Source organism: Arachis stenosperma, chromosome 5 (genome assembly GCF_014773155.1).
Source record: "Arachis stenosperma cultivar V10309 chromosome 5, arast.V10309.gnm1.PFL2, whole genome shotgun sequence".
NCBI classification, from domain to species: domain Eukaryota; kingdom Viridiplantae; phylum Streptophyta; class Magnoliopsida; order Fabales; family Fabaceae; genus Arachis; species Arachis stenosperma.
The window spans coordinates 32833344-32859674 of record NC_080381.1 but is presented as its reverse complement, the minus strand read 5'-3'; the positions used below and the strand labels follow the sequence as shown (position 1 = coordinate 32859674).

Below are 26331 nucleotides of genomic sequence, written 5' to 3'. Positions count from 1 at the left end.
GAGCAATGTTGGAACCTCCCAACACCAAACTTAGAGTTTGAATATGGGGGTTCAACACCAAACTTAGAAGTTGGTTGTGGCCTCCGAATACCAAACTTAGAGTTTGACTGTGGGGGCTCTGTTTGACTTTGTTTTGAGAGAAGCTCTTCATGCTTCCTCTCCATGGTTATAGAGGGATATCCTTGAGCCTTAAACACAAAGTATTCTTCATTCACTTGAATGATCAATTCTCCTCTGTCAACATCAATCACAGCCTTTGCTGTGGCTAGGAAGGGTCTGCCAAGGATGATGGATTCATCCATGCACTTCCCAGTCTCTAGGACTATGAAATTAGCAGGGATGTAATGGTCTTCAACCTTTACCAGAACATCCTCTACAAGTCCATAGGCTTGTTTTCTTGAATTTTCTGCCATCTCTAGTGAGATTCTTGCAGCTTGCACCTCAAAGATCCCTAGCTTCTCCATTACAGAGAGAGGCATGAGGTTTATGCTTGACCCTAGGTCACACAGAGCCTTCTCAAAGGTCATGGTGCTTATGGTACATGGTATTGAGAACTTCCCAGGGTCCTGTCTCTTTTGAGGTAATCTCTTCTTAGTCAAGTCATCCAGTTCTTTGGTGAGCAAAGGGGGTTCATCCTCCCAAGTCTTATTACCAAATAACTTGTCATTTAGCTTCATGATTGCTCCAAGGTATTTAGCAACTTGCTCTTCAGTGACATCTTCGTCCTCTTCAGAGGAAGAATACTCATCAGAGCTCATGAATGGCAGAAGTAAATCCAATGGAATCTCTATGGTCTCAGTGTGAGCCTCAGATTCCCATGGTTCCTCATTAGGGAACTCATTGGAGGCCAGTGGACGTCCATTGAGGTCTTCCTCAGTGGCGCTCACTACCTCTTCCTCCTCTCCAAATTCGGCCATGTTGATGGCCTTACACTCTCCTTTTGGATTCTCTTCTGTATTGCTTGGAAGAGTGCTAGGAGGGGGTTCAGTAACTTTCTTACTCAACTGACCCACTTGTGCCTCCAAGTTTCTAATGGAGGATCTTATTTCTGTCATGAAACTTTGAGTGGTTTTGATTAGATCAGAGATCATGGTTTCTAGGTCAGACTGGCTCTGCTTAGAATTCTCTGTCTGTTGCTGAGAAGATGATGGAAAAGGCTTGCCATTGCCAAACCTGTTTCTTCCACCATTATTATTGTTGAAACCTTGTTGAGGTCTCTGTTGATCCTTCCATGAGAGATTTGGATGATTTCTCCATGAAGGATTATAGGTATTTCCATAGGGTTCTCCCGTGTAATTCACCTCTTCCATTGAAGGGTTCTCAGGATCATAAGCTTCTTCTTCAGATGAAGCGTCCTTAGTACTGCCTGGTGTAGCTTGTATTCCAGACAGACTTTGAGAAATCATATTGACTTGCTGAGTCAATATTTTGTTCTGAGCCAATATGGCATTCAGAGTATCAATTTCAAGAACTCCTTTCTTTTGATTCGTCCCATTGTTCACAAGATTCCTTTTAGAAGTGTACATGAATTGGTTATTTGCAACCATTTCAATGAGTTCTTGAGCTTCTGCAGGCGTCTTCTTCCGATGAAGAGATCCTCCAGCAGAGCTGTCCAATGACATCTTGGACAGTTCAGACAGACCATCATAGAAGATACCTATAATGCTCCATTCAGAAAGCATGTCAGAAGGGCACTTTCTGATCAATTGTTTGTATCTTTCCCAAGCTTCATAGAGGAATTCACCTTCCTTCTGTCTGAAGGTTTGGACTTCCACTTTAAGCTTACTCAATTTTTGAGGTGGAAAGAACTTTGCCAAGAAGGCATTGACTAGCTTTTCCCAAGAGTTCAGGCTTTCTTTAGGTTGTGAGTCCAACCATATCCTAGCTCTGTCTCTTACAGCAAAAGGGAATAGCATAAGTCTGTAGACCTCAGGGTCAACCCCATTGGTCTTGACAGTGTCACAGATTTGCAAAAACTCAGCTAAAAACTGATGAAGATCTTCCAATGGAAGTCCATGGAACTTGCAATTCTGTTGCATTAGAGAAACTAATTGATGCTTAAGCTCAAAGTTATTTGCTCCAATGGCAGGAATAGAGATGCTTCTCCCATAGAAGTCAGGAGTAGGTGCAGTAAAGTCACCCAGCACCTTCCTTGCATTGTTGGCATTGTTGTTGTTCTCGGCTGCCATGGTTTCTTCTTCTTTTAAGAGCTCTGTTAGGCCCTTTAGAGAGAGTTGTGCTTTAGTTTCTCTTAGCTTTCGCTTCAAGGTCCTTTCAGCTTTAGGGTCAGCCTCAACAAGAATGCTTTTGTCTTTGTTCCTGCTCATATGAAAGAGAAGAGAACAAGAAAGTATGGAATCCTCTATGTCACAATATAGAGATTCCTTGAGGTGTCAGAGGAAAAGAAGAATAGAAGGAGAGGGTAGAAGAAGAATTCGAACTTATCTAGAAAGATAGAATTCGAATTGTGCATTGAGGAGGAGTGTTAGTCCATAAATAGAAGGATGTGAGAAGAGGGGAAGAATTTTTGAAATTAAAGTAAAATATTTTAAAATAATTAAAAGAATTTTGAAAATTTGATGAATGGTTTTCGAAAACTAAAGTTGGAAAAGAAATAAAGTGATTTTGAAAAAGATTTTGAAATTAGAAATAAAAAAGATATCATTGAAAACTATTTTGAAAAAGATGTGATAAAAAGATATGATTGAAAAGATATAGTTTTAAAAAGATATGATTGAGAAGAAATGATTTGAAAAACAATTCAAAAAGATTTGATTTTGAAAATTAATGACTTGGCTAACAAGAAATTTAAAAGATATGATTCAGACATTAAACCTTTCTCAACAGAAAAGGCAACATACTTGAAATGTTGAATCAAATTATTAATTGTTAGCAAGTATTTTTGAAAATGGAAAGAAATTGATTTTGAAAATATATGATTGAAAAGATATGATTTGAAAAAGATTTGATTTTGAAAAATTATGAAAACTTGAAAAAAAATTGAATTAAAAACAAAATCTTCCCTCTTGTGCCATCCTGGCATTAAACGCCCAGAATGGTATCCATTCTGGCGTTTAACGCCCAAAATGCTACCCTTTTGGGTGTTAAACGCCCAGCCCGGTACCCTGGCTGGCGTTTAAACGCCAGTTTTCCTTCCTCACTGGGCGTTTTGAACGCCCAGCTTTTTCTGTGTAATTCCTCTGCTGTATGTTCTGAATCTTCAATTCTCTGTATTATTGACTTGAAAAGACACAAATTAAAATTTTTTTTTTGGATTTTTAATAATGAGGAATAATCAAAATGAAACTAAGATCAAATAAACAATGCATGCAAGACACCAAACTTAGAAGTTTGTATACTACTGACACTAACAAATTGAGAATGCATATGAGAAACAACAAAACACTCAAGACAAGAGAATTTAAAGATCAGAGCAAGGAAATCATCAAGAATAACTTGAAGATTAATGAAGACACATGCGTAAATTCGAAAAATGCAAGAAGAAAAGAAACATGCAATTGACACCAAACTTAAAATGAGACACTGGACTCAACAAGAAACAAAAAATATTTTTGGTTTTAAAATTTTATAATTTTTTTTATTTTTTTTTTGAAAATTGAGTGAAAAAGAAAATAAGGATATCAAAATTCTTAATGAGAATTCCAGGAATCATGCAATGTTAGTCTAAAGCTTTAGTCTAAAGAAATTAGACATGGCTAGCCAAGCTTCAGCAGGACATTGCATTCAAGTGCTAAATTGATGAGAATCACTCAGCTTTGGTGATGATAAGAACATCACCTTGAAACATTAGAATTCATTCTTAATAACTCAGAAGAAAAATACCTAAGCTAAGCAACAAGATGAACCGTCAGTTGTCCAAACTCAAACAATCCCCGGAAACGGCGCCAAAAACTTGGTGCACGAAATTGTGATCATCAATGGCGCCATCAACATGGTACGCTCAATTGCAATCTCAACTCTTTATCACAACTTCGCACAACTAACCAGCAAGTGCACTGGGTCGTCCAAGTAATAAACCTTACGCGAGTAAGGGTCGATCCCACGGAGATTGTTGGTATGAAGCAAGCTATGGTCATCTTGTAAATCTCAGTCAGGCGGATTCAAATGGTTATGGAGGATTAATGACTAACAGATAAATAAAACATAAGATAAAGATAGAGATACTTATGTAATTCATTGGTGAGAATTTCAGATAAGCGTATGGAGATGCTTTGTACCTTCCGTCTCTCTACTTTCCTACTGTCTTCATCCAATCCTTCTTACTCCTTTCCATGGCAAGCTGTATGTTGGGCATCACCGTTGTCAGTGGCTACAGTCCCGTCCTCCCAGTGAAAATGTTCAACGCGCTCTGTCACAGCACAGCTAATCATTTGTCGGTTCTCAATCAGGTTGGAATAGAATCCAGTGATTCTTTTGCATCTGTCACTAACGCCCAGCCTTCAAAAGTTTGAAGCTCGTCACAGTCATTCAATCCTTGAATCCTACTCAGAATACCATAAACAAGGTTTAGACCTTCCGGATTCTCTTGAATGCCGCCATCAATTCTAGCTTATACCACGAAGATTCTGATTAAGGAATCCAAGAGATATCCACTCAATCTAAGGTAGAACGGAGGTGGTTGTCAGGCATACGTTCATAGGTGAGAATGATGATGAGTGTCACGGATCATCACATTCATCAAGTTGAGGAACAAGTGATATCTTAGAACAAGAATAAGCCGAATTGAATAAAAGAACAATAGTAATTGCATTGATACTCGAGGTACAGCAGAGCTCCACTAATCTATGGTGTGTAGAAACTCCACCATTGAAAATACATAAGTGATAATGGTGATCATTGGCTTCAGCCCCAGAGAGGGAACCAGAAGAACCAAGATGAAAATACAATAGCAAAAGGTCTTATTTGTAGAGAACTAGTAGCTTAGGGTTTACAAAGATGAGTAAATGACATAAAAATACACTTCCGGGCCCCCTTGGTGTGTGCTTGGGCTGAGCATTGAAGCGTCTATGTATAGAGACTTTTCTTGGAGTTAAACGCCAGCTTTTGTGCCAGTTTGGGCGTTTAACTCCCATTCTTGTGCTAGTTCCGGCGTTAAATGCCAGAATTCTTGAGCTGACTTGGATTGCCTATTTGGGCCATCAAATCTCGGGCAAAGTATGAACTATTATACATTGCTAGAAAGCCCAAGATGTCTACTTTCCAACGCAATTGAGAGCGAGCCAATTGGGCTTCTGTAGCTCCAGAGAATCCACTTCGAGTGTAGGAAGGTCAGAATCCAACAGCATCTGCAGTCCTTTTCACCCTCTGAATGGTCCCTCAATTTCAGCCAGAAAATACCTGAAATCACAGAAAAATACACAAACTCATTGTAAAGTCCAGAAAAGTGAATTTTAACTAAAAAATAATAAAAATATAATAAAAACTAACTAAAACATACTAAAAACATACTAAAAACAATGCCAAAAAGCGTATAAATTATCCGCTCATCATAAAGCACGGAAATAAAAGGCGATTTCGATTTTGGGTTAAGTTACATACGCTAATCATATATATATATATATATATATATATATATATATATATATATATATATATATGTAATTAGCGTATGAGAAAGGAGAAAAGGAAAAGAAAACGGCGAGAGAGAAGAGCGTGACCGAGAGAGAACGTAAACCCCACCAAACTTCTGGCTTCATTTTCTTACAATTCGTAACTCTAATAAAAAATCTAATCCGGTAACAGCATTCGTATCCTCCTCCTCTATACGTTGGCACTATTTTTTTCAGTAAAAGTTGACGGTGACATAGCTCTTCTACCTTTTAAGTCCGACCAACTGGAGTTTTAGGAAGCATAAACGATTCTGGACATTTTCTTCTTCGATAGCTCAGTCAGAAAGCTTCTCCGGAGCTTCGAATATTTTGATTCCGTATGAGGGTATGGTTTTGGTTTCTCGTAGTTAATGTTTAATGTCACGTGAAAACTTAGGCTAGAAGACCTTAAGATAGGAATGAACTGAACGTATAATTGAAGGATTGTGTACTTGGAATAAAATGTGGAGTTTAGCTGCTGTTAATAATTTGATGTTGAAGTTGGTTGGTTTGGAAAAAAATTTAATATTGGTATTTGTTTGATTTTGAAATAATTTGCTATTGAAAATGATTTGAATGACTGAGTGGTGTTTGGCTTGATAGTTAGGACCCTTGAAGGGTGGCAGAAATTCAAGTTTTAGAGGAGATACTGCCAAAATTTCTATAAGGACTGGAGTTTTGATTTGAAGTGTTATTTTAAAAAGAAAAGAGATTATTATGTGGCTTGTGTATTTGAAACTATTTGTTGACCTTCTGTCGCAAGATGTGACCGGTCACTTTAACTCCCCAGATTCCCCCATGGGCATGCATATATATATATATATATATGAATATTGAATATTATATTTGAGCTTGGAGTTTGACTGCATGGAATATTATTGAGCTTGGAGTTTGACTTCATGGAATACTATATTATTGAGCTTGGAGGTTAACTCCATGGAATATTATATTATTGAGCTTGGAGTGTGACTCCATGGAATATTATTGAGCTTGGGGATGCGCGCACAGAGGGACTGTCCAGTGGTTAACTACCAGGACATGTCGGGATGGCTGTATAACCGACAGATGAGACTCATCAGCTATAGGACAGGCATACATGATACGCATTTGTTTGCTTTGTTTGAGTTTGCATTGTTTTAGTTTGCTTAGCTGTTTAATTCTGCTTAGCTATTACTTGTTCTACCTGCTGTAAATGCTTCTCTATCTGTGTTTTCCTTGCTTGATTTGTATGTGTATGTTTTCTGAGAAACCCCTCTTGGTAGAGGTGTGGAGGGGGTTGTTCCACTAGTGATTCGGAGGATTGGAGGAGACAGAACGTGAATTATTAGGTTAAAGTTAGATTCAAAACTAGAATACCTTAGGCAACATACCTAATTTCTGGTTTAGTTGAATTCTTATGCTGAAATCTGAGTGTCGAAGTTCTAGGATTGCCTCTGGCTCTCCCGGAACCTTTTATATTAACTATGCGGGCACATTTACCATGATGAGAACCTCTGGTTCTCACCCCATACTATGTTGTTATTTTCAGATGCAGGTCGAGAGGCACCTCATTGAGCGTCTAGAGACCCTCCTTACAAGCGAAGAACTATCTTTTGGACTGTCATATTTTGTTTTATGCTACGAATATATGTTTATAGAATCTTCGCATGTACATATTTGTGTTTTGACCATCCTAGAGGTTAACTTGGAGATACAGGTGTTTATTTTGTGGTTTGAGTTTTATTTTGGGTTGTATATATATACTCTGGCCGGCCTTAGCTTCGCAGGTCGAGTCTGGAGCTTGCTATCTGAGTTTTGGAACTCTGATATGTATATATGTTTTCAGTTTTCTTTCGATTTTACCTGTCCGTTTTACGAATATCCATACAAGTGTGACATGATTTTCTGTTTATCGTTTTTGTTTAGCTTATCCTTCAAGGCTCCTAGATATGATTTCATCCAACTATATTTATGTACATATCCTTTTCTTTTAGAGGTCATAATACCTTGCCACCTCTGCTTTACGACTTAAGCGTAAGGCTCTGTATGGTAGGGTGTTACAGTGTTGATCCCACGAGGATTAAGAAATTAAGAAAGCAATGATTGATTGAGTATTCTAGCAAGACAATTCACACTTTGATGATGAACAATTGATAATAGAAACATGAAATGTAATTGACTTGAGCAATAAGTAACTGGAAGCAATAAATGAATTGAAAATAAAGAATGTAAATGTAAGTTACTGAGAATTTAAATTGCTAGAATGTAAATACTTGAAAAGTAAATTATAAGAAGAGTAAATTGCAAGAATGTAAAGCAAACAAGTAAATGAACATTAATTAAAATTAATTAATAAAGGAAGGGAATAAGAGAATAAAGGGAAGATTATTGGGTATAGAGGTATTAAATTCTTTGGATCAATTGGTTTTCATCTCAATCTTCAATCATACAATCATTGATCTCTTGACAAATTATAAGTGATTGAATTCTAATTCTTTGGTAATTCAATCTCTCTTAACTTGATCAATTGCCAATTCTTTGATCTAATTGTTCATGAGAAGAGATAAAGATTGGTCTCTGATTTAGAGCCACACAATTTCATGAATTAAGATATGGGTTGATTAAATGCGATGTATCAAGTCCAATCCCAAATTCACAATAATTGAGAGAAAGATCTTCAAGCTAAATTCCTATGATCCCTCTTCCAAGTTTTCATAGGATTCAAGTGAGATTCAAATTCTTTTCCAAGACATTTGAATCCTTGATGTGAAGAACGAAGATTCTTTCTAAAGAAGCAATTGAAAAATGAATTGAAGATGAACAGTAAATCACAATTGTTTCATCAAATTACAATAGAGCCCATTTCCCCAATAAAATAGAAATTAGCCACTCATGGCTTACAAAATAAAAAAGAAAAATAAAATGAATGAAGTGAAATCAAAAGTGAGAAGCAGAAGCCCCCTTTTCAAGATGTGAGAGCTCTATTTATAGTTTCCTACTTCCTTTTTCTTTCTTCAAATGCAACTCAAATTCAACTTAAATTCAAACCGTAATTCCCCTTGGTTCATTGGGCTTAGGTTGTTTTGAATCACTCCTTCAGGCTTGGAGAATTGAAGGATTTATGAAGCATTTGACTTCCAATGGTTGGGCCATTATTTGGCGTGGGCCGCCAATGAAGTGAAAGTGGCCGCCAAGTTATTTTTCCCTCTTGAATAACCTTTATTTAATTTGGCCTTGGCTGCCAAAATAATGGCGTTGGCCACCAGGTTGTTTTCCCCTTTTGAATAGCCTCTGTTTGATTTGACTTTGGCTGCCAGAATTATGGCATTGGCCGCCAAGATTTGGGCAGAGGATTCATTTGGTATATTTGACTTGTTGAACTCATGTCAACTATGAACTATTATATATCATTGGAAAGCTCTGAACGTTAGCTTTCTAACTCTGCTAGAACCGCTTCATTTGGATTTTTCTAGCACATGTTATGCCCTTTGAAGCGTGAAGAGGTCAGACTAGTTGAGGTTGGCCGCCATATGACTCCAGTTGGCCGCCAAGTGCATTACATCTTTGATTCCTCTCTGTTTTCTTTTGGCATTGGCTGCCACACTCCTCAAGCTGGCCGCCAAGTTTATTTCTTCATTGATTAGCTTTCTGTTTTTCTTTCAAGGTGGCCGCCAAATGAATCAAAGGCTCCTTTTGGTTGCTTGGCTTGTTACTTGTGTCACAAGCTTCTTCTTTGATTCTTCTACTGCATGTTCCTTTGTTAGTTTTCTTCCAATTTCTGCTGATATTCATGAATTCAAATGACTCAAAGCCTTGATTTACTAATTCCTGAATTCATTGAAAATAAACAAGGAATATTGACTTATTGTGTGCATATTAAAACGGAAACAACTAATAAAATCACCAAAGATGCTAATACATCAAAGCTAAGGGTCAAATGGAAATTGAAGAGTTGTGCCAACATAAAAAATTTGAGAGGAATCGACCAATAAGGATGATGATAAAGCTCGAAAAAGCAAGAAACCTTTCTAGTTGGCACCGTGTTATGATAGATATACCCAGTTCAACACCAAAAAGGAGAAAATCATCAAGAAAATACTAAATTCGAAGCTAATCAAACCTCTTCGAAAGGTTGGAACCTACCAAGATACTAAGAATGTGGACAAGACAATGTATTTTGCTTTTCACCAAAAGCACGGGCACACTACTGATGAGTGTGTCGTAGCCAAAGACTTGCTCAAGCTCTTAGCTCGGCAAGGACATCTGGACAAATACATCGATGGTCACATCCAAAAACGCAACTGATGAGCAGATAATTTATACACTTTTGGCATTATTTTTAGGTAGTTTTTAGTAAGTTTTAGTCACTTTTTAGTATATTTTTATTAGTTTTTATGCAAAAATCATATTTCTGTAAACCCTAATAACTAGTTTAGTATAAATAGCACTTTTTACTATTGTATTTAGATCTTTGGATCATCTTTTGATCTTTTGATCACTTTGGGAGGCTGGCCATTCGGCAATGCCTAGACCCTCTTCTCTTATGTATTTTCTACGATGGAGTTTCTACACCTCATAGATTAAGGTGAGGAGCTCTGCTGTTCTTCATGAATTAATGCAAGTACTATTATTTTCTTTCAATTCACGCCTCCTTCTTCTCCAAGATATACTCTTGTACTCAATTCAGTTAAGTCAGAATGAAGGGGTGACCCGTGACAATCACCCACTATCTTCGTTACTCGCTTAGCCAAGATCCGCGTGCCTGACAACCACAAGCGTTCTACATGATGTTCAACGTAGTCATTGGACGATAGCCAGAATATATTCTCTTGGGTCTCTGATTCGTGATTCGCATCGTCTCTCCTGACAACAGAGCATCCGAATCTAAGATTAGAACCTTCGTGGTATAGGCTAGAAACAATTGGCAGCATTCCTGAGATCCGAAAAGTCTAAACCTTGTCTGTGGTATTTTGAGTAGGATCTAAGATGGGATGACTGTGACGAGCTTCAAACTCACGACTGTTGGGATGACAGTGTGCAAAAGGATCAAGAGATCCTATTCTGACACAAGTGAGAACCGACAGATGATTTGCCCTGCGGTAGCTGTGCCTGGTATTTTTCATCCGAGACGAGAAATCCGACAGTTAATTAGCCGTACATAAACCGTAGCCAAACCATTTTCATTGAGAGGATCATACAGCTTGCCATGGAAGGGAGGATGCATGATTGGATGAAGGTAATAGGAAAGCATAGGTTCAGAAGCAACAAAGCATCTCCAAACGCTTATCTGAAATTCCTTTCAATGAATTACATAAGTATCTCTATGTTATTTTCTGTTTTATTTATCCTTTAATTATTAAATTCTTATAACCATTTGAATCCGCCTGACTGAGATTTACAAGATGACCATAGCTTGCTTCAAGCCGACAATCTCTGTGGGATCGACCCTTACTCTCGTAAGGTGTATTACTTGGACGACCCAGTGCACTTGCAGGTTAGTTGTGCAGAGTTGTGAAAAGTGTGATCACAATTTCGTGCACCAAATTTTTGGCGCCGTTGTCGGGGATCGTTCAAGTTTGGACATTTGACGGTTAATCTTGTTGCTTAGATTGGCTAATTTTATTTTATGTTTAAGCTTTTTATTTTTATTTTCGAAAAATACAAAAAATTAATAAAATCTAAAAAAAACAAAAAAAATTGTGTTCATTGTTTGAGTCTAGTGTCAAATTTTAAGTTTAGTGTCAATTGCATGTTTTTAATTTTCTTAAGTTTTCAAAAATATATGCATTGTGTTCTTCTGTGATCTTCAAGTTGTTCTTGATGATTTCCTTTGTTCAATCTCATGATTTTCTTGTTTTGTGTTTTATGTTGTTTTTCATATGCATTTTCAAAATCAAAGTGTTTGAACATTCAAAATTTCTAAGTTTGGTGTCTTACATGCCTTTTTTTTCTAAAAAATTTTCAAAAATATGTCCTTGATGTTCATCATGATCTTCAAAGTGTTCTTGTGTTCATCTTGACATTCAAAGTGTCCTTGCATGCATTACATGTTTTGATCTTGCATTTTTATGTTTTATTTCATTTTTTTTATTTTTTTCTCTCTTCATTAAAAATTCAAAAATAAAAAAATATATATATTCAAGTAAATAAGACAGAGAAATGAAGGTTCAGAACATAAGGCAGAAGAATCACAGAGAAAAAGAGCTCACTGCTGTTAAAACGTCAGTAAAGAGGCAATTTGGGTGTTAAACGCCAGTAAAGGTACCATTCTGGGTGTTAAACGCCATAATGGGCAGCATTCTGGGCGTTCAGAAAAATGCCCAGTAAGGAAGGATTCCTGGCATTTAACGCTAGCCAGGGTATCTGGCTGGGTGTTAAATGCCCAAAGAGGCAGCCAAATGGGCGTTAAACGCCAGAATAGATAGCATTCTGGGCATTTAATGCAAGGATGACACAAGGGAGGTAATTTCATTTCCAATTCAAATTTTTTCCAATTTTCATGTTTTAATTCATAATTTTTAAAATCTTATCTTTCCATATTTTCATAAATCCTTGCTAACAATTAATGTTTTGATTCAAAAAGGTCAAGTCTGTTACTTTCTTGTTAAGAAAAGATCAATCTTTGAATTTTAGAATCATATCCTTTAGTTTCTTGTTAGTCAAGTCATCAATTTTAAAAATCAAATCTTTTTCAATCATATCTTTTCAATCGTATCTTTTTAAAATCATATCTTTTTCAATCAAATCTTTTTCAATCAAATCTTTTTCAATCATATCTTTTTAAATTTTGATTTCAAAATATTTTTTCCAACTTCTTATCTTTTCAAAATTATTTTCAAATCTTTTTCAACTAATTACTATTTCTTATCTTTTTCAAAACCACCTAACCACTTTTCCACTTCCAATTTTCGAAAATCACTAACCACTTTTTTAAAAATCTTTTTAATTAACTAATTATTTTAGTTTTAATTTTCGAAAAACTCTCTCTTTCATCTCTTTCTATTTATTTGCTAACACTTCTCTTCTACTTATAATTTGAACCCTCTCTCTCTCCCTCTGTGTTCGAATTCTTCTTATTCTCTCTCTACCTCATTCCTCTATTCCTTTTGGCTTCTGACACATCAAAGAATCTCTATACTGTGACATAGAGGATTCTACTACTTCCTTTTATTCTCTTCTTTTTCATATGAGCAAAAATAGTGATAAAAATATTCTTGTTGAAGCTGATCCTGAACCTGAAAGGACTCTGAAGAAGAAGTTAAGAGAAGCTAAATCACAACACTCCGGAGAGGACCTTTCAGAAAATTTTAAAAAAGAAGTAGACATGGCAGCCGAACCCAACAACAATGCAAGAGATACAAGGAAGATGCTTGGTGACTATATTGCACCAACTTCTAACTTCTATAGAAGAAGCATCTCAATTCCTGCCATTGGAGCAAACAACTTTTAGCTTAAGCCTCAATTAGTTTCTCTAATGCAGCAGAATTGCAAGTTTCATAGACTTCCATCGAAAGATCCTCATCAGTTCTTAGCTGAATTCTTGCAAATGTGTGATACTGTTAAGACCAATGGGGTTGATCCCGAGGTCTACAGACTTATGCTTTTTCCCTTTGCTGTAAGAGAAAGAGCTAGGATATGGTTGGACTCACAACTTAGAGAAAGCCTGAACTCTTGGGACAAGTTGGTCAATGCTTTCTTGACCAAATTCTTTCCACCTCAAAAGATGAGCAAGCTTAAAGTGGAAGTCCAAACCTTCAAACAGAAGGAAGGTGAATCCCTCTATGAAGCTAGGGAAAGATACAAGTAATTAACCAAAAGGTATCCTTCTGACATGCTTCCAGAATGGAGCATCATATGCATATTCTATGATGGTCTGCCTGAATTGTCTATGACGTCATTGGACCATTCTTCTTGTGGATCTCTTCATCTGAAAACCCCTACAGAAGCCCAGGAACTCATTGAGATTGTTGCAAATAACCAGTTCATGTACACTTCTGAAAGAAATCCTGTGAATAATAGGATGACTCAGAAGAAAGGAGTTCTTGAGATTGATACTCTAAATGCCATATTGGCTCAGAATAAAATATTGACTCAGTAAGTCAATATGATTTCTTAGAATCTGACTGGACTGCAAGCTGCATCCGACAGTGCTAAAGAAACCTCCTCTAAAGGAGAAGTTTATGACCCTGAGAATCCTGCAATGGAAGAGGTGAATTACATGGGAGAATCCTATGAAAACACCTATAATCCTTCATGGAGAAATCATCCAAATTTCTCATGGAAGGATCAACAAAAGCCTCAATAAGGCTTCAATAATAATAATGGTAGGAGAAATATGTTTGGCAATAGCAAACCTTTTCCATCATCTTCTCAGCAACAGACAGAGAATTCTGAGCAGAGCCTTTCTGGCTTTGGAAACATAGTCTCTGATCTATCTAAAACCACTCTCAGTTTCATGAATGAAACAAGGTCCTCCATCAGAAATTTGGAGACACAAGTGGGCCAGCTGAGTAAAAGACTTACTGAAACTCCTCCTAGTACTCTCCCAAGCAATACAGAAGAGAATCCCAAAAGAGAGTGCAAGGCCATAACTATAACCAAAATGGCCAAACCTGGAGAGAGTGAAAAGGCAGTGATTCCCAGTGAAGAAGACCTCAAGGGACGTCCACTGACCAATAAAAAGTTCCCTATTGAGGAACCAAAGGAATCTGAGGCCCATACAGAGACCATAGAGATTCCACTGAACTTACTATTGTCATTCATGAGCTCTGATGAATATTCTTCCTCTGAAGAGGATGAAGACACTGTTGAAGAGCAAGTTGCGCAGTATCTAAGAGTAATTATGAAGCTGAATGCCAAGTAATTTGGTAATGAGACTCGGGATGATGAACCTCCATTGCTTATCAATGAACTGAATACATAGATTTAGCAGACATTGCCTCAAAAGAAACCAGATCCCGGAAAGTTCCTAATACCTTACACCATAGGCACCATGACCTTTGAAAAGGCTCTGTGTGACCTGGGGTCAGGTATCAACCTCATGCCACTCTCTGTAATAGAGAAACTAGGGATCTTTGAGGTACAAGTTGTAAGAATCTCACTAGAGATGGCAGACAAGTTAATGAAACAGGCTTATGGACTTGTAGAGGATGTCTTAGTGAAGGTTGAAGGCCTTTACATCCTTGCTGACTTCATAATCCTGGACACTGGGAAGGATGAGGATGAATCCATCATCCTTGGAAGACCCTTCCTAGCCACAGCAAGGGCTATGATTGATGTGGACAGAGGAGAGTTAGTCCTTCAACTGAATGAGGACTACCTTGTGTCTAAGACTCAAGGATCTTCTTCTGTAAACATGGAGAAGAAGCATGAAATGCTTCTCTCAATACAGAGTCAGACAGAGCCCCTACACTCAACTTCTAAGTTTGGTGTTGGGAGGTCACAACCATGCTTTGAGCATCTGTGAAGCTCTGTAGGAGCTTCCTGTCAAGTTATTGACATTAAAGAAGCGCTTATTGGGAGGCAACCCAAATTTATTTATCTATATTAATTAATTTTTCATTTTATTTTCTAGTGTTAGTCTATGTTTTCTTTAGGTTGATGATCATGCGGAGTCACAAAAATAGCTACAGAATTAAAGCAAATTAAAAAACGGCATCAAAAATAGCACACCTTAGAGGACAAGCTTACTGGCGTTTAAACACCAGTAAGGATAGCAAATTGGCCGTTTAACGCCCAGTCTGGTACCATTCTGGGTGTTAAATGCCAGAAATGGCACACAGACTGGCGTTTAACACCAGAAAAGGGCGTCTGGTGTCTGGCTGGCGTTAAACGCCAGTAAGGGTAGCAGAATGGGCCTTTAACGCCCATTTTGACAGCATTCTGGGCATTAAATGCTTGAAAGGGGTATCAGCCTCGTGTTTAACACCAGAAATGGCACACAGAGGGCATTTAAACGCCAGAAAGGTGCAGGGATAAAAAATCCTTGACATCTCAGGATCTGTGGATCCCACAAGATCCCTACCTACCCCAACTCACTCTCACGCCTCTTCACACATTTCCATAACACTCTTCCTCAAACACCATTCACCTATCAAATCCTACCCTCTTCCCCATAATCTCTTCACCACTCACATTCATTCACTATTTCCCATTATACAACTGACCTACCCCCACCCACTCAAATTCAAACAATTTCCCTCGCAAACCCCACCCCTGTCACACGAATACCCTCTCCCCTCTTACCCTATAAATACCCCTCCTCACTCCTTCATTCTCACACATCATACTCACCTAAAACCCCCCTTGGCCGAACCACTCACCCCTCCTCTATCTTCTCCATTTCTTCTTCTTCTCCTCCTTTCTTTCTTCTTTTGCTCGAGGATGAGCAAACCTTTTAAGTTTGGTATGGAAAAAAGGCTCTGCTTTTTGTTTTTCCATAACCATTAATGGCACCTAAGGCCGGAGAAACCTCTAGGAAGAAGAAAGGGAAGGCAGTTGCTTCCAACTCCGAGTCATGGGAGATGGAGTCATCTCAAAAGCCCATCACTAGAAAGAGGATGAAGCAAACAAGAGAGCCCACTCATGGACCTCAACAAGAGCATGAGGAAGTTCCTCATTAAGAAATCCCTGAGATGCCTCAAGGGATGCATTTTTCTCAACACAACTATTAGGAGCAACTCAACACCTCTTTAGGAGATTTGAGTTCCAACATGGAGCAACTAAGGATGGAGCACCAAGAGCACTCCATTATCCTCCATGAAATTAGAGAGGACTAAAGAGCCATGAGAGAGGAGCAACAAAGGCAAGGAAGAGATATTGCGGAGCTCAAGCACTCCATAGGATCTTCAAGAGGAAGAACTAGCTGCCATCACTAAGGTGGACCCGTTCTTTAATTTTCTTGTTCTTATTTTTCTATTTTTTGGTTTTTATGCTCTATGTTTTGTCTATGTTTGTGTCTTTATTACATGATCATTAGTATCTAGTGTCTATGTCTTAAACCTATGAATGTCCCATGAATCCTTCACCTTTCTTAAATGATGCAAAAGAACAAGAAGTACATGAATTTCAAATTCTATCTTGAAATTAGTTTAATTATTTTGATGTGGTGGCAATACTTTTTGTTTTCTGAATGAATACTTGAACAGTGCATATTTTTTATAGTGAAGTTTTTGAATGTTAAAATTGTTGGCTTTTGAAAGAATAATGAAAAAGAAGAAATGTTATTGATAATCTAAAAAATCATAAAATTGATTCTTGAAGCAAGAAAAAGCAGTGAAAAATACAAAGCTTGCGGAAAAAAAGGGCGAAAAAAGAAGAAAAAGAAAAAGCAAGTAGAAAAAGCCAATAACCCTTTAAACTAAAAGGCAAGGGTAAAAATGATCCAAGACTTTGAGAATCAGTGGATAGGAGGGCCCAAAAGAATAAAATCCTGGCCTAAGCGTCTAAGTCAAGTTGTCCCTAACCATGTGCTTGTGTCATGAAGGTCCAAGTGAAAAACTTGAGACTAAGTGGTTAAAGTCGTGATCCAAAGAAAAAAGAGTGTGCTTAAGAACTCTGGGCACCTCTAACTGGGGACTCTAGCAAAGCTGAGTCACAATCTGAAAAGGTTCACCCAGTTATGTGTCTGTGGCATTTATGTATCCGGTGGTAATACTGGAAAACAAGGTGCCTAAGGTCACGGCCAAGACTCATAAAGTAGCTGTGTCCAAGAATCAACATAATAAACTAGGAGAATCAATAACACTATCTAAATTTTGAGTTCCTATGGATGCCAATCATTTTGAACTTCAAAGGATAAAGTGAGATGCCAAAACTATTTAGAAGCAAAAAGCTACTAGCCCCGCTCATCTAATTAGAACTAAGCTTCGTTGATATTTTGAGATTTATTGTATATTCTATTATTTTCATCCTATTGTGTTTTTAGTTGCTTGGGGACAAGCAACAATTTAAGTTTGGTGTTGTGATGAGCGGATAATTTATACGCTTTTTGGCATTGTTTTTAGGTATTTTTAGTAAGTTTTAGTCACTTTTTAGTATATTTTTATTAGTTTTTATGCAAAAATGACATTTTTGGACTTTACTATGAGTTTGTGTATTTTTCTATGATTTCAGGTATTTTCTGACTGAAATTGAGGGACCTGAGCAAAAATCTAATTTAGAGGCTGAGAAAGGACTGCAGATGCTGTTGGATTCTAACCCTCCCGCACTCGAAGTGAATTTTCTGGAGCTACAGAAACCCAATTAGCGCGCTCTCAATTGCATTGGAAAGTAGACATCTTGGGCGTTCCAGCAATGTATAATAGTCCATGCTTTGCCCGAGATTTGATGGCCCAAAATGGCATCCAAACGCCCACCAAAGACCCTTTTCTGGCGTAAAACGCCGGAAATGGCACCAGAAATGGAGTTAAACGCCCAAACTGGCATCCAAGCTGGCATTTAACTCCAAGGATGGCCTATGCACGTGAAAGCTTCAAAGCTCAGCCCAAACACATACCAAGTGGGCCCCGAAAGTGGATTTCTGCACCATCTGCACTTAGTTACTTATTTTCTGTAAACCCTAGTAACTAGTTTAGTGTAAATAGCACTTTTTACTATTGTGTTTGGATCTTTGGATCATCTTTTGATCACTTTGGGAGGCTGGCTATTTGGCCATGCCTAGACCCTCTTCTCTTATGTATTTTCTACGGTGGAGTTTCTACACCGCATAGATTAAGGTGAGGAGCTCTGCTGTTCTTCATGAATTAATGCAAGTACTATTGTTTTTCTTTCAATTCACGCTTCCTTCTTCTCCAAGATATACTCTTGTACTCAATTCAGTTAAGTCAAAATGAAGGGGTGACCCGTGACAATCACCCACTATCTTCATTACTCGCTTAGCCAAGATCCGCGTGCCTGACAACCACAAGCGGTCTATATGATGTTCAACGTAGTCATTGGACGACAGCCGGAGTACATTCTCTTGGGTTTCTAATCCGCGATCCGCATCATCTCTCCTGACAACAGAGCATCCGAATCTGAGATTAGAACCTTCGTGGTATAGGCTAGAAACAATTGGCAGCATTCCTGAGATCCGGAAAGTCTAAACCCTGTCTGTGGTATTCCGAGTAGGATCTAGGACGGGATGACTGTGAAGAACTTCAAACTCATGACTGTTGGGCGCAGTGACAATGTGCAAAAGGATCAAGGGATCCTATTTCGACACAAGTGAGAACCGACAGATGATTAGCCTTGCGGTAGCTGTGCCTGGTATTTTTCATCCAAGACGAGAAATCCGACAGTTGATTAGCCGTACAGAAACCGTAGCCAGGCCATTTTCATTGAGAGGATCATATAGCTTGCCATGGAAGGGAGGTCGCATGATTGGATGAAGGCAATAGGAAAGCAGAGGTTCAGAAGCAACAAAGCATCTCCAAATGCGTATCTGAAATTCCCACCAATGAATTACATAAGTATCTCTATGTTATTTTCCGTTTTATTTATCCTTTAATTATTAAATTCTTATAACCATTTGAATCCGCCTGACTGATATTTACAAGATAACCATAGCTTGCTTTAAGCCGACAATCTCTGTGGGATCGACCCTTACTCGCATAAGGTTTATTACTTGGACAACCCAGTGCACTTGCTGGTTAGTTGTGCAGAGTTGTAAAATGTGTGATCACAATTTCGTGCACCAGCAATACATATCAATCTGACTTAGCTCCTGCAGGTCAATATTCTCAGGATAAGGACAAAGCACACACAGCTTAGTGTTGTGGAATTTATAAACCATAAAACACCGGCAAGTGCACCGGATCGTATCAAGTAGTAACTCACGGTGAGCGAGTGTCAATCCCACGAGGATTAACGGGTTAAGCAAACAATGCTCAATTATTCACTCTAGTTAGACAATCAAGAAGAAGGGATTTCAAAGACAATGGCATAGAAAGACAGTGAATTGAACAAAGGCAAGTCATAAGTAATTGAGAGAAAAATATTATTCAAGATAGTTAAGGTTTTAGAGAGGTTGAAACTTCCGAAAAAATATTTTTCACTTTCCACCATGATTAAACAATGATGTTTCTATGGCAAATCATAGGTAAGTAAACTCTAATTCCTTGGTAATTCAATTTCTCTAATCCTAATCAATTATCAATTCCTTTATTAATTAAGGACAGTCACTGATTTAAAAACCACACATTTCTTAAGAACCAAACTTGGTTGATTCAATGCCGCTTATCAGGTCCAAATTCAAAACTTAGGAATCATGAGAATAAGTTTTGAAGCTCTATTCAATTAATCAATTTTTCCAATATATTAAAAGAATTCAAGTAAGAAGAGAATTTTTTGCCAACATAATCAAATTCATGGTATGAAGAATGAAAACTCTTTTCTTAAAAAAGCATTAACTCATTAATCAAGATAGAAAAGCTATAACATTAATCCACAGATATCAACAGAGCTCCTAACACTAACTTAGAAGATTAGTGGCTATACTTCAAAATAAAAAATAAGGTATCAAAAATGGTAAAAGGACCGAAGGTCCTGTCAAAGGGTTTTTAGGGCCCTTATATATTAAAGAAAACAAAACCAAATTATTAAATTCAAACTTAAATTCAAAAGAAATCAAATCAAATCTTTCGCATTAATTCTTCAACTTTGTATCTTCTGTGGTCCTGATGCCAAGGCATCTTAGGCTAGTTTCACTAGCCTTTTTCTTTTTTTTAGTAGGTTTTATTCACTTTCTTGAGCTATAAGTAAGCAATTGGGTTAGAAATTCATGTATGCCTAGATTCATTCAACCATGGTTAATTTGATACAATTTCATGAGAATTATGCCATAATTACTTGTGTGCTAAGAATGATGAGAGTACTCATGACTTTAGCAAGAAAGGAGGTTGATGACAGGTGAAAAAATGCATGGAAGGAGGTTGAAGAATGGCCATGCAAAGGATGAAGAGGAAGCAACGTTGGTGGCCCAACGTTGCTTCAAACATTGTGGCGACGCGCACGTGTGCTATACCCGCACGCGAGGATTGGAAATTCTGACAATCCACGCGCACGAGTTAGAAATGCATATGCGTAGATAGAGTAACGTTGGACCAACAACGCTGCCTCAAACATTGGTGGCCAACGTGCGCGATCTGAGTTCCAAAATTTTACATTTGAAAAAGCGCAACGACGCGTACGTGTATATAGCGCGTACACGCAAGCTTAACTTTTGATGATCCACGCGCACGCGCAGGTCATGCACACGCGTGGATAGGCCAACATTGGAAGAAACGTTGCCAGTCCTACGCGGAGGCCAACAACTTCAAAAATCTTTCAAAAACTGGATTGGGAAATTTTGCATCCACACGCACGCGTAGCCTACGTGCACGCGTGGATGCGTATTCTTGACCCAAATGCTCAAACGCGCAAGGCACGCGTACAGGTGGGTAGAAGAACATTGGCACTCCAACATTGAGTCAAATGCCAATGACAACAACCAGCACCCAATTTTCAAAGAAATGTTTGGCCTAACATTTACCCTCAAACGTGGACCCAAACGTGAGCCCCAGAACATTGCAATTCAAGCACTCCTCTCTTCTCAACAGCAAGGGAAATCAATTGGTGCAACTTCAACCCAATTCAATTAAGGCCAAAAGTTTAATTCAGAGATTGAAGATCAATGGAAGAAAGTGTATAAATAGCTTAGAATTCAAGTTAGTTAGAGGACGGACGGAGACTAATACTGTAACTCTGTCAATTTTCCTTTTTGGCAATTCTTTCAATTCTGCAATGTATCTTTCAATTCAATTTTCCAATCTGAGAGCTATGAACAACTAAACCCCTTTCATTGGGTTAGGGAGCTCTATTGTAATTCAATGGATCAACAATAGTTTTCATCATCTTCTTCATTCTTTTCTCTTGATTTTTGTTAGAAAGCTTTCGATCTTAACTTAATTGGGTAGTTGTCTTGACAGAGAAGCTACCCATAATTGGAATTCCTCTAATCCTTGAGAGAGGGATGAGGAATTCATGCTAGAAATATATTCTCACATTGGATTAGATTGGGGGTTGGATGGATATTGTGACATTTAATCCTACCAATACTTTGATCTATGAATTTGTGTGGTATAGTCAGTGACCGAACTTCAACTCTTCCCATGAGCAATTAAATCAAGACTTTGGGGAATTGTTCATGCTTAGAGAGATTAGTGAGCCAAGACATCGGGATCTAATCATCTAAGATTGCCAAGCAAAGTCAATGAATGCATTGATTGAGGAAGAGATGAAAATGATTTGATCCGGAAAGTTCAATATCTCTTGAAACCCAATGAATTCCTTATTCTGATCTTACCAATTCTGTTTACATTATATTATTTTATTTCATGCTTAATCCCCATTCACATTTAATTTCTTGCAATTTAAGCTTCTGCACTTTAATTACTTGCAATCTAAGTTTCTGCTCTTATTATTTTGCAATTTAACTTCTGTTCATTTAATTTCTTGCAATTTATGTTTCCCGCCAATTTGCATCCTGCAAAATCAATTCAATTTCTAATTTTGCTCAACTAGAACAATTCTCCAATTAACATTGATCAACCAACCAATCCCTGTGGGATTTGACCTCACTCTATTGTGAGTTTTTACTTGACGATAATCCGGTGCACTTGCTGGTATAAAATTTGTTGCGAGACAAGTTTTCGTGCATCAAGTTTATGGCGCCGTTGCTGGGGATTGGTTTTGTATTGACAATTACTAAATTGGAGGATAACTAGATTGAGCATTTTTCTTTTCTTTGTTTAATTGAATTTCAATTTTAGCTATTTAACTTTACTTTCTACAATTTTAATTATTTCTCTTTATTTTTCTTTATTTCCTTACTTTCTAGCAAGTAACCCACTAACCATTTGATAAATTGCTCTAACCAAGCTAACTATACTCTGTTTTAGTGGATTCTACATTTGCTGTTTCTTGTACTTGTTCATTGTATGACAGGTAGAAGAAGGGAAACCTCAACCTCTTTTGATAGTGAATCAGAGAGGACCTTCCTTAGATTAAGGAGGGAATCAAGAGGAAAAAGGCTATTGGTGCAGAGGAAGAGGAGGAAGACTTGGATATAGACATGGAGGATGATATGGAAAACCATCATGAAGGAGAGGTGAACAATCATGCCAGAAGAGGTGCAGATAACCCTGCTGGACAAGAGAGGAGAGTGCTGGGTTCCTACATTAATCCCAATCCTCGGAACTATGGCAGCAGCATTCAAAAGCCAACCATCCATGTTAATAATTTTGAATTGAAGCCTCAGCTCATCACACTCGTCCAAAACAGTTGTTCTTGTGGAGGAAGTGCCCAAGAAGACCCGAATCAGCACCTCACTACATTCCTAAGGATCTATGATACGGTTAACTCTAATGGTGTTCATCATGACACCTATAGATTGCTACTGTTTCCATTCTCTTTGAAGGACAAAGCATCCAAATGGCTAGAATCATTTCCCAAAGAAAGCTTGACAACCTGGGAAGATGTGGTGAATAGATTCTTAGCAAGGTTCTACCCTCCTCAAAGAGTGAATAGGTTGAGAACTGAGGTGCAGACATTCAGACAGCAGAATGGTGAAACCTTATATGAAGCCTGGGAGAGATTTAAGGATCTGACAAGGAAATGCCCCCCTGATATGTTTAATGAGTAGGTGCAACTGCACATCTTTTATGAAGGGCTGTCTTATGAATTAAAGAAAGCTGTAGACCACTTATCTGGAGGTTTCCTTAATAAGAAGAAGACTATTGAAGAAGCCATTGATGTCATAGAAACAGTGGCTGACAATGAGTATTTCTATGCCTGTGAGAGGAGCAACAACAGAGGAGTCATGAAGTTGAACAACGTGGATGCAATTCTCGCCCAAAATAAGATTATCACTAAGTAACTAACTGAGTTGACCAAGCAAATGGAGAAAAATCAGGCTGCAGCTATCCACACTCAACCATCCCCTCAATTAGAGTCAAATACAGAGGAAGGAGTTAACTGGGAGGAAGCCAATTACCTTGGGAATTCATCTAGGCAAGCTTATAACCCATATTCAAAGACCTATAACCCTGGTTGGAAGAACCACCCAAACTTTGGGTGGGGAAACCAACAAAACCAAGGCCGAGACCACAAATCTCATAATCCCAACCAGTACACCTAACAACAATCCAATCAAAGATCATATCAACATCCACACAACAATTCTCCTCAGCCACCATATCAAGCCCAAGCCAACCAACCTCAACACTCAACTACCAATCCACCATTAGAGGATAAACTATCCAGGATTGAAGCTATGCTCACTAATCTTTGCAAGGAAGTCCAGGACAACAGGAATTTCAAGGAAGAAGTAAGAGATAGTATGCAAAGTCGAGGAGAGATTATTAAGAAGCTTGAATCTCAAGTAGGAAATCTCTCACAGCAGATTCCTAAGTCCACTGATAGCTTCCCCAATGACACTGAAAAAATCCAAGAGGGAAAATAAAGAAGGTGAGCTGGGAAGAATGTAAGGCAGTTACTCTTACGAATGAAGAAATCCTGGAAGAAAATACCAGCAAGCCAACAGAGCACATCCAAGGAAGTTTCCATGGAAATTTGGAGGAAAAGGAACAAGGAAATGGACCTGTACAAGGGAAAGAACCAAAAAGGAAGGAAATTCTAAAACCGTACGTTCCAAAGGCACCATTTTCCCAGAGACTCAGGGGAGGTAAGAAAGAGAAGTCATACTCAAGATTCTTAGACATGTTTGCATCCCTCAATGTCAACATACCCTTCATCAAAACTCTCCAACAGATGCCTACCTACATCAAGTTCATGAAAGAGTTGCTAACCAAGAATAGAACCTTGAAAGCGAGACAAACAGTGATAATGAACAAGGAATGTAGTGCCCTCATCAAGAAGGATTTACCTCTGAAGAAAAAAGATCCGCAGAGCTTTCATATCCCCTGTGCCATAGGAGATACAAGGATTGATAGAGGATTCTGTGATCTAGGAGCCAGCATAAATGTGATGCCTCTGTCTCTCATGAAGAGGTTTCAAATCAATGAACTGAAATCCATAGATGTAGTCATCCAATTGGTCGATAAGACTCAGAAGCAAGCTGAAGGAGTAGTCGAGAATGTATTGGTCAAAGTGGAAAATTACTTCCTCCCCACTGACTTTGTTGTTCTGGACATGGAGGAAAGTTACCTCCATCCAATCATTCTGGAAAGACCGTTTCTAGCCAATGCTAGAGCACTCATAGATGTGGAACAAGAAAAGTTAATACTGAAAATACATTATGAACATCTCACTTTCCATGTTTTCAAACCTACACCTGAATCTGAGCCAAAACCTAAGGAACCGAAGGATGATCACAGCAAAATGTCCCTTAAAGAAAGCAACAGTGAACCGGAAGCAGAGCCCCTGAAACAATCCTTGGTGAACAAGCAAGAATTTCAAGAGATACAATAACCAAGGGAGCTTAAGAAAGAGATGAAGCCACGAGAATCAGAAAGATCAGCTAACAAGCCCCCTAACACAAGAACCACTGGAGCAGTACTGGAAGAAAAGAAAAGAGTTGTGAAGAAATTGCCAAGGGGATGGAAAAACAAGAAGATTCCTATAGACAATTTTTTCCATGGAGACAAGGTGATATTAAACCACCATCCACCAATCCCACCCCATCTTCCAACCATTCCATCTCAGTTACCGCAAGTGTTCACAATCAGAAGGGTCCTTTCCTTGGAACCTGTGAAAATCATCAAGGAATCAAGTGGAGACAGCTTCACTGTAAGGGGAGAAGACCTAAGGCACTACAATTCACCCTGATAAAGACCAACCATCAAGCAAATGATGCTAAAGAAGCGCTCTGATGAGCGGATAATTTATACGCTTTTTGGCATTGTTTTTAGTATGTTTTTAGTATATTTTAGTTATTTTTTAGTATATTTTTATTAGTTTTTAGTTAAAATTCACTTTTCTGGACTTTACTATGAGTTTATGTGTTTTTCTGTGATTTCAGGTATTTTCTGGCTGAAATTGAGGGACTTGAGCAAAAATCTGATTCAGAGGCTGAAAAGGACTGCAGATGCTGTTGGATTCTGACCTCTCTACACTCGAAGTGGATTTTCTGGAGCTGCAGAAACCCAATTGGCGCGCTCTCAATGGCGTTGGAAAGTAGACATCCTGGGCTTTCCAGAAATGTATAATAGTCCATACTTTGCCCAAGATTTGATGGCCCAAACCGGCCTTCCAAATCAGCTCAAAATTGCCCGGCGTTAAACGCCGGAACTGGCACAAGAATGGGAGTTAAACGCCCAAACTGGCACAAAAGCTGGCGTTTAACTCCAAGAAAAGTCTCTACACATGAAAGCTTCAATGCTCAGCCCAAGCACACACCAAGTGGGCCCGGAAGTGGATTTTTATGTCATTTACTCATTTCTGTAAACCCTAAGCTACTAGTTCTCTACAAATAGAACCTTTTACTATTATATTTTCATCTTTTGATCATTTTCGATCTTAGGATCATCTGGGTAGCTATCTTGGAGAGTTTCATGCTATCTTAGATCACGTTTTGGGGGCTGGCCTCACGGCCATGCCTAGACCTTGTTCTTATGTATTTTCAACGGTGGAGTTTCTACACACCATAGATTAAGGTGTGGAGCTCTGCTGTACCTTGAATATTAATGCAATTACTATTTTTCTTCTATTCAATTCAGCTTGTTCTTGTTCTAAGATATCACTTGTTCCTCAACTTTATGAATGT

General features: G+C 38.2%; 1 protein-coding gene and 2 non-coding genes across 3 annotated transcripts; 2 read left to right on the top strand and 1 right to left on the bottom strand.

The window, feature by feature from the left end:
* Positions 1-1676: 1676 nt before the first annotated feature.
* LOC130984310 (small nucleolar RNA R71) lies at positions 1677-1784 on the top strand. Its single transcript, XR_009088253.1, has one exon. It is a non-coding gene; the product is annotated as a small nucleolar RNA R71 (small nucleolar RNA).
* A 21349-nt stretch (positions 1785-23133) lies between these two features.
* Positions 23134-23240, bottom strand: LOC130983534 (small nucleolar RNA R71). Its single transcript, XR_009087519.1, has one exon. It is a non-coding gene; the product is annotated as a small nucleolar RNA R71 (small nucleolar RNA).
* Positions 23241-23505: 265 nt separating this feature from the next.
* LOC130980665 (uncharacterized) lies at positions 23506-25037 on the top strand. The gene is made up of 2 exons (XM_057904323.1): positions 23506-23735; positions 24059-25037. The coding sequence occupies exons 1-2, from the start codon at positions 23506-23508 to the stop codon at positions 25035-25037; spliced, it is 1209 nt and encodes a 402-aa protein (XP_057760306.1).
* The last annotated feature ends 1294 nt before the right edge of the window (positions 25038-26331 follow it).

Bases quoted from the DNA above. Each gene is read 5' to 3' on its own strand.
- LOC130980665 (XM_057904323.1), top strand. From the start codon at position 23,506: ATGGAGAAAAATCAGGCTGCAGCTATCCACACTCAACCATCCCCTCAA. The intron at 23,736-24,058 runs GTACACCTAACA...AAAAAATCCAAG, and splicing joins AAATCTCATAATCCCAACCA to AGGGAAAATAAAGAAGGTGA.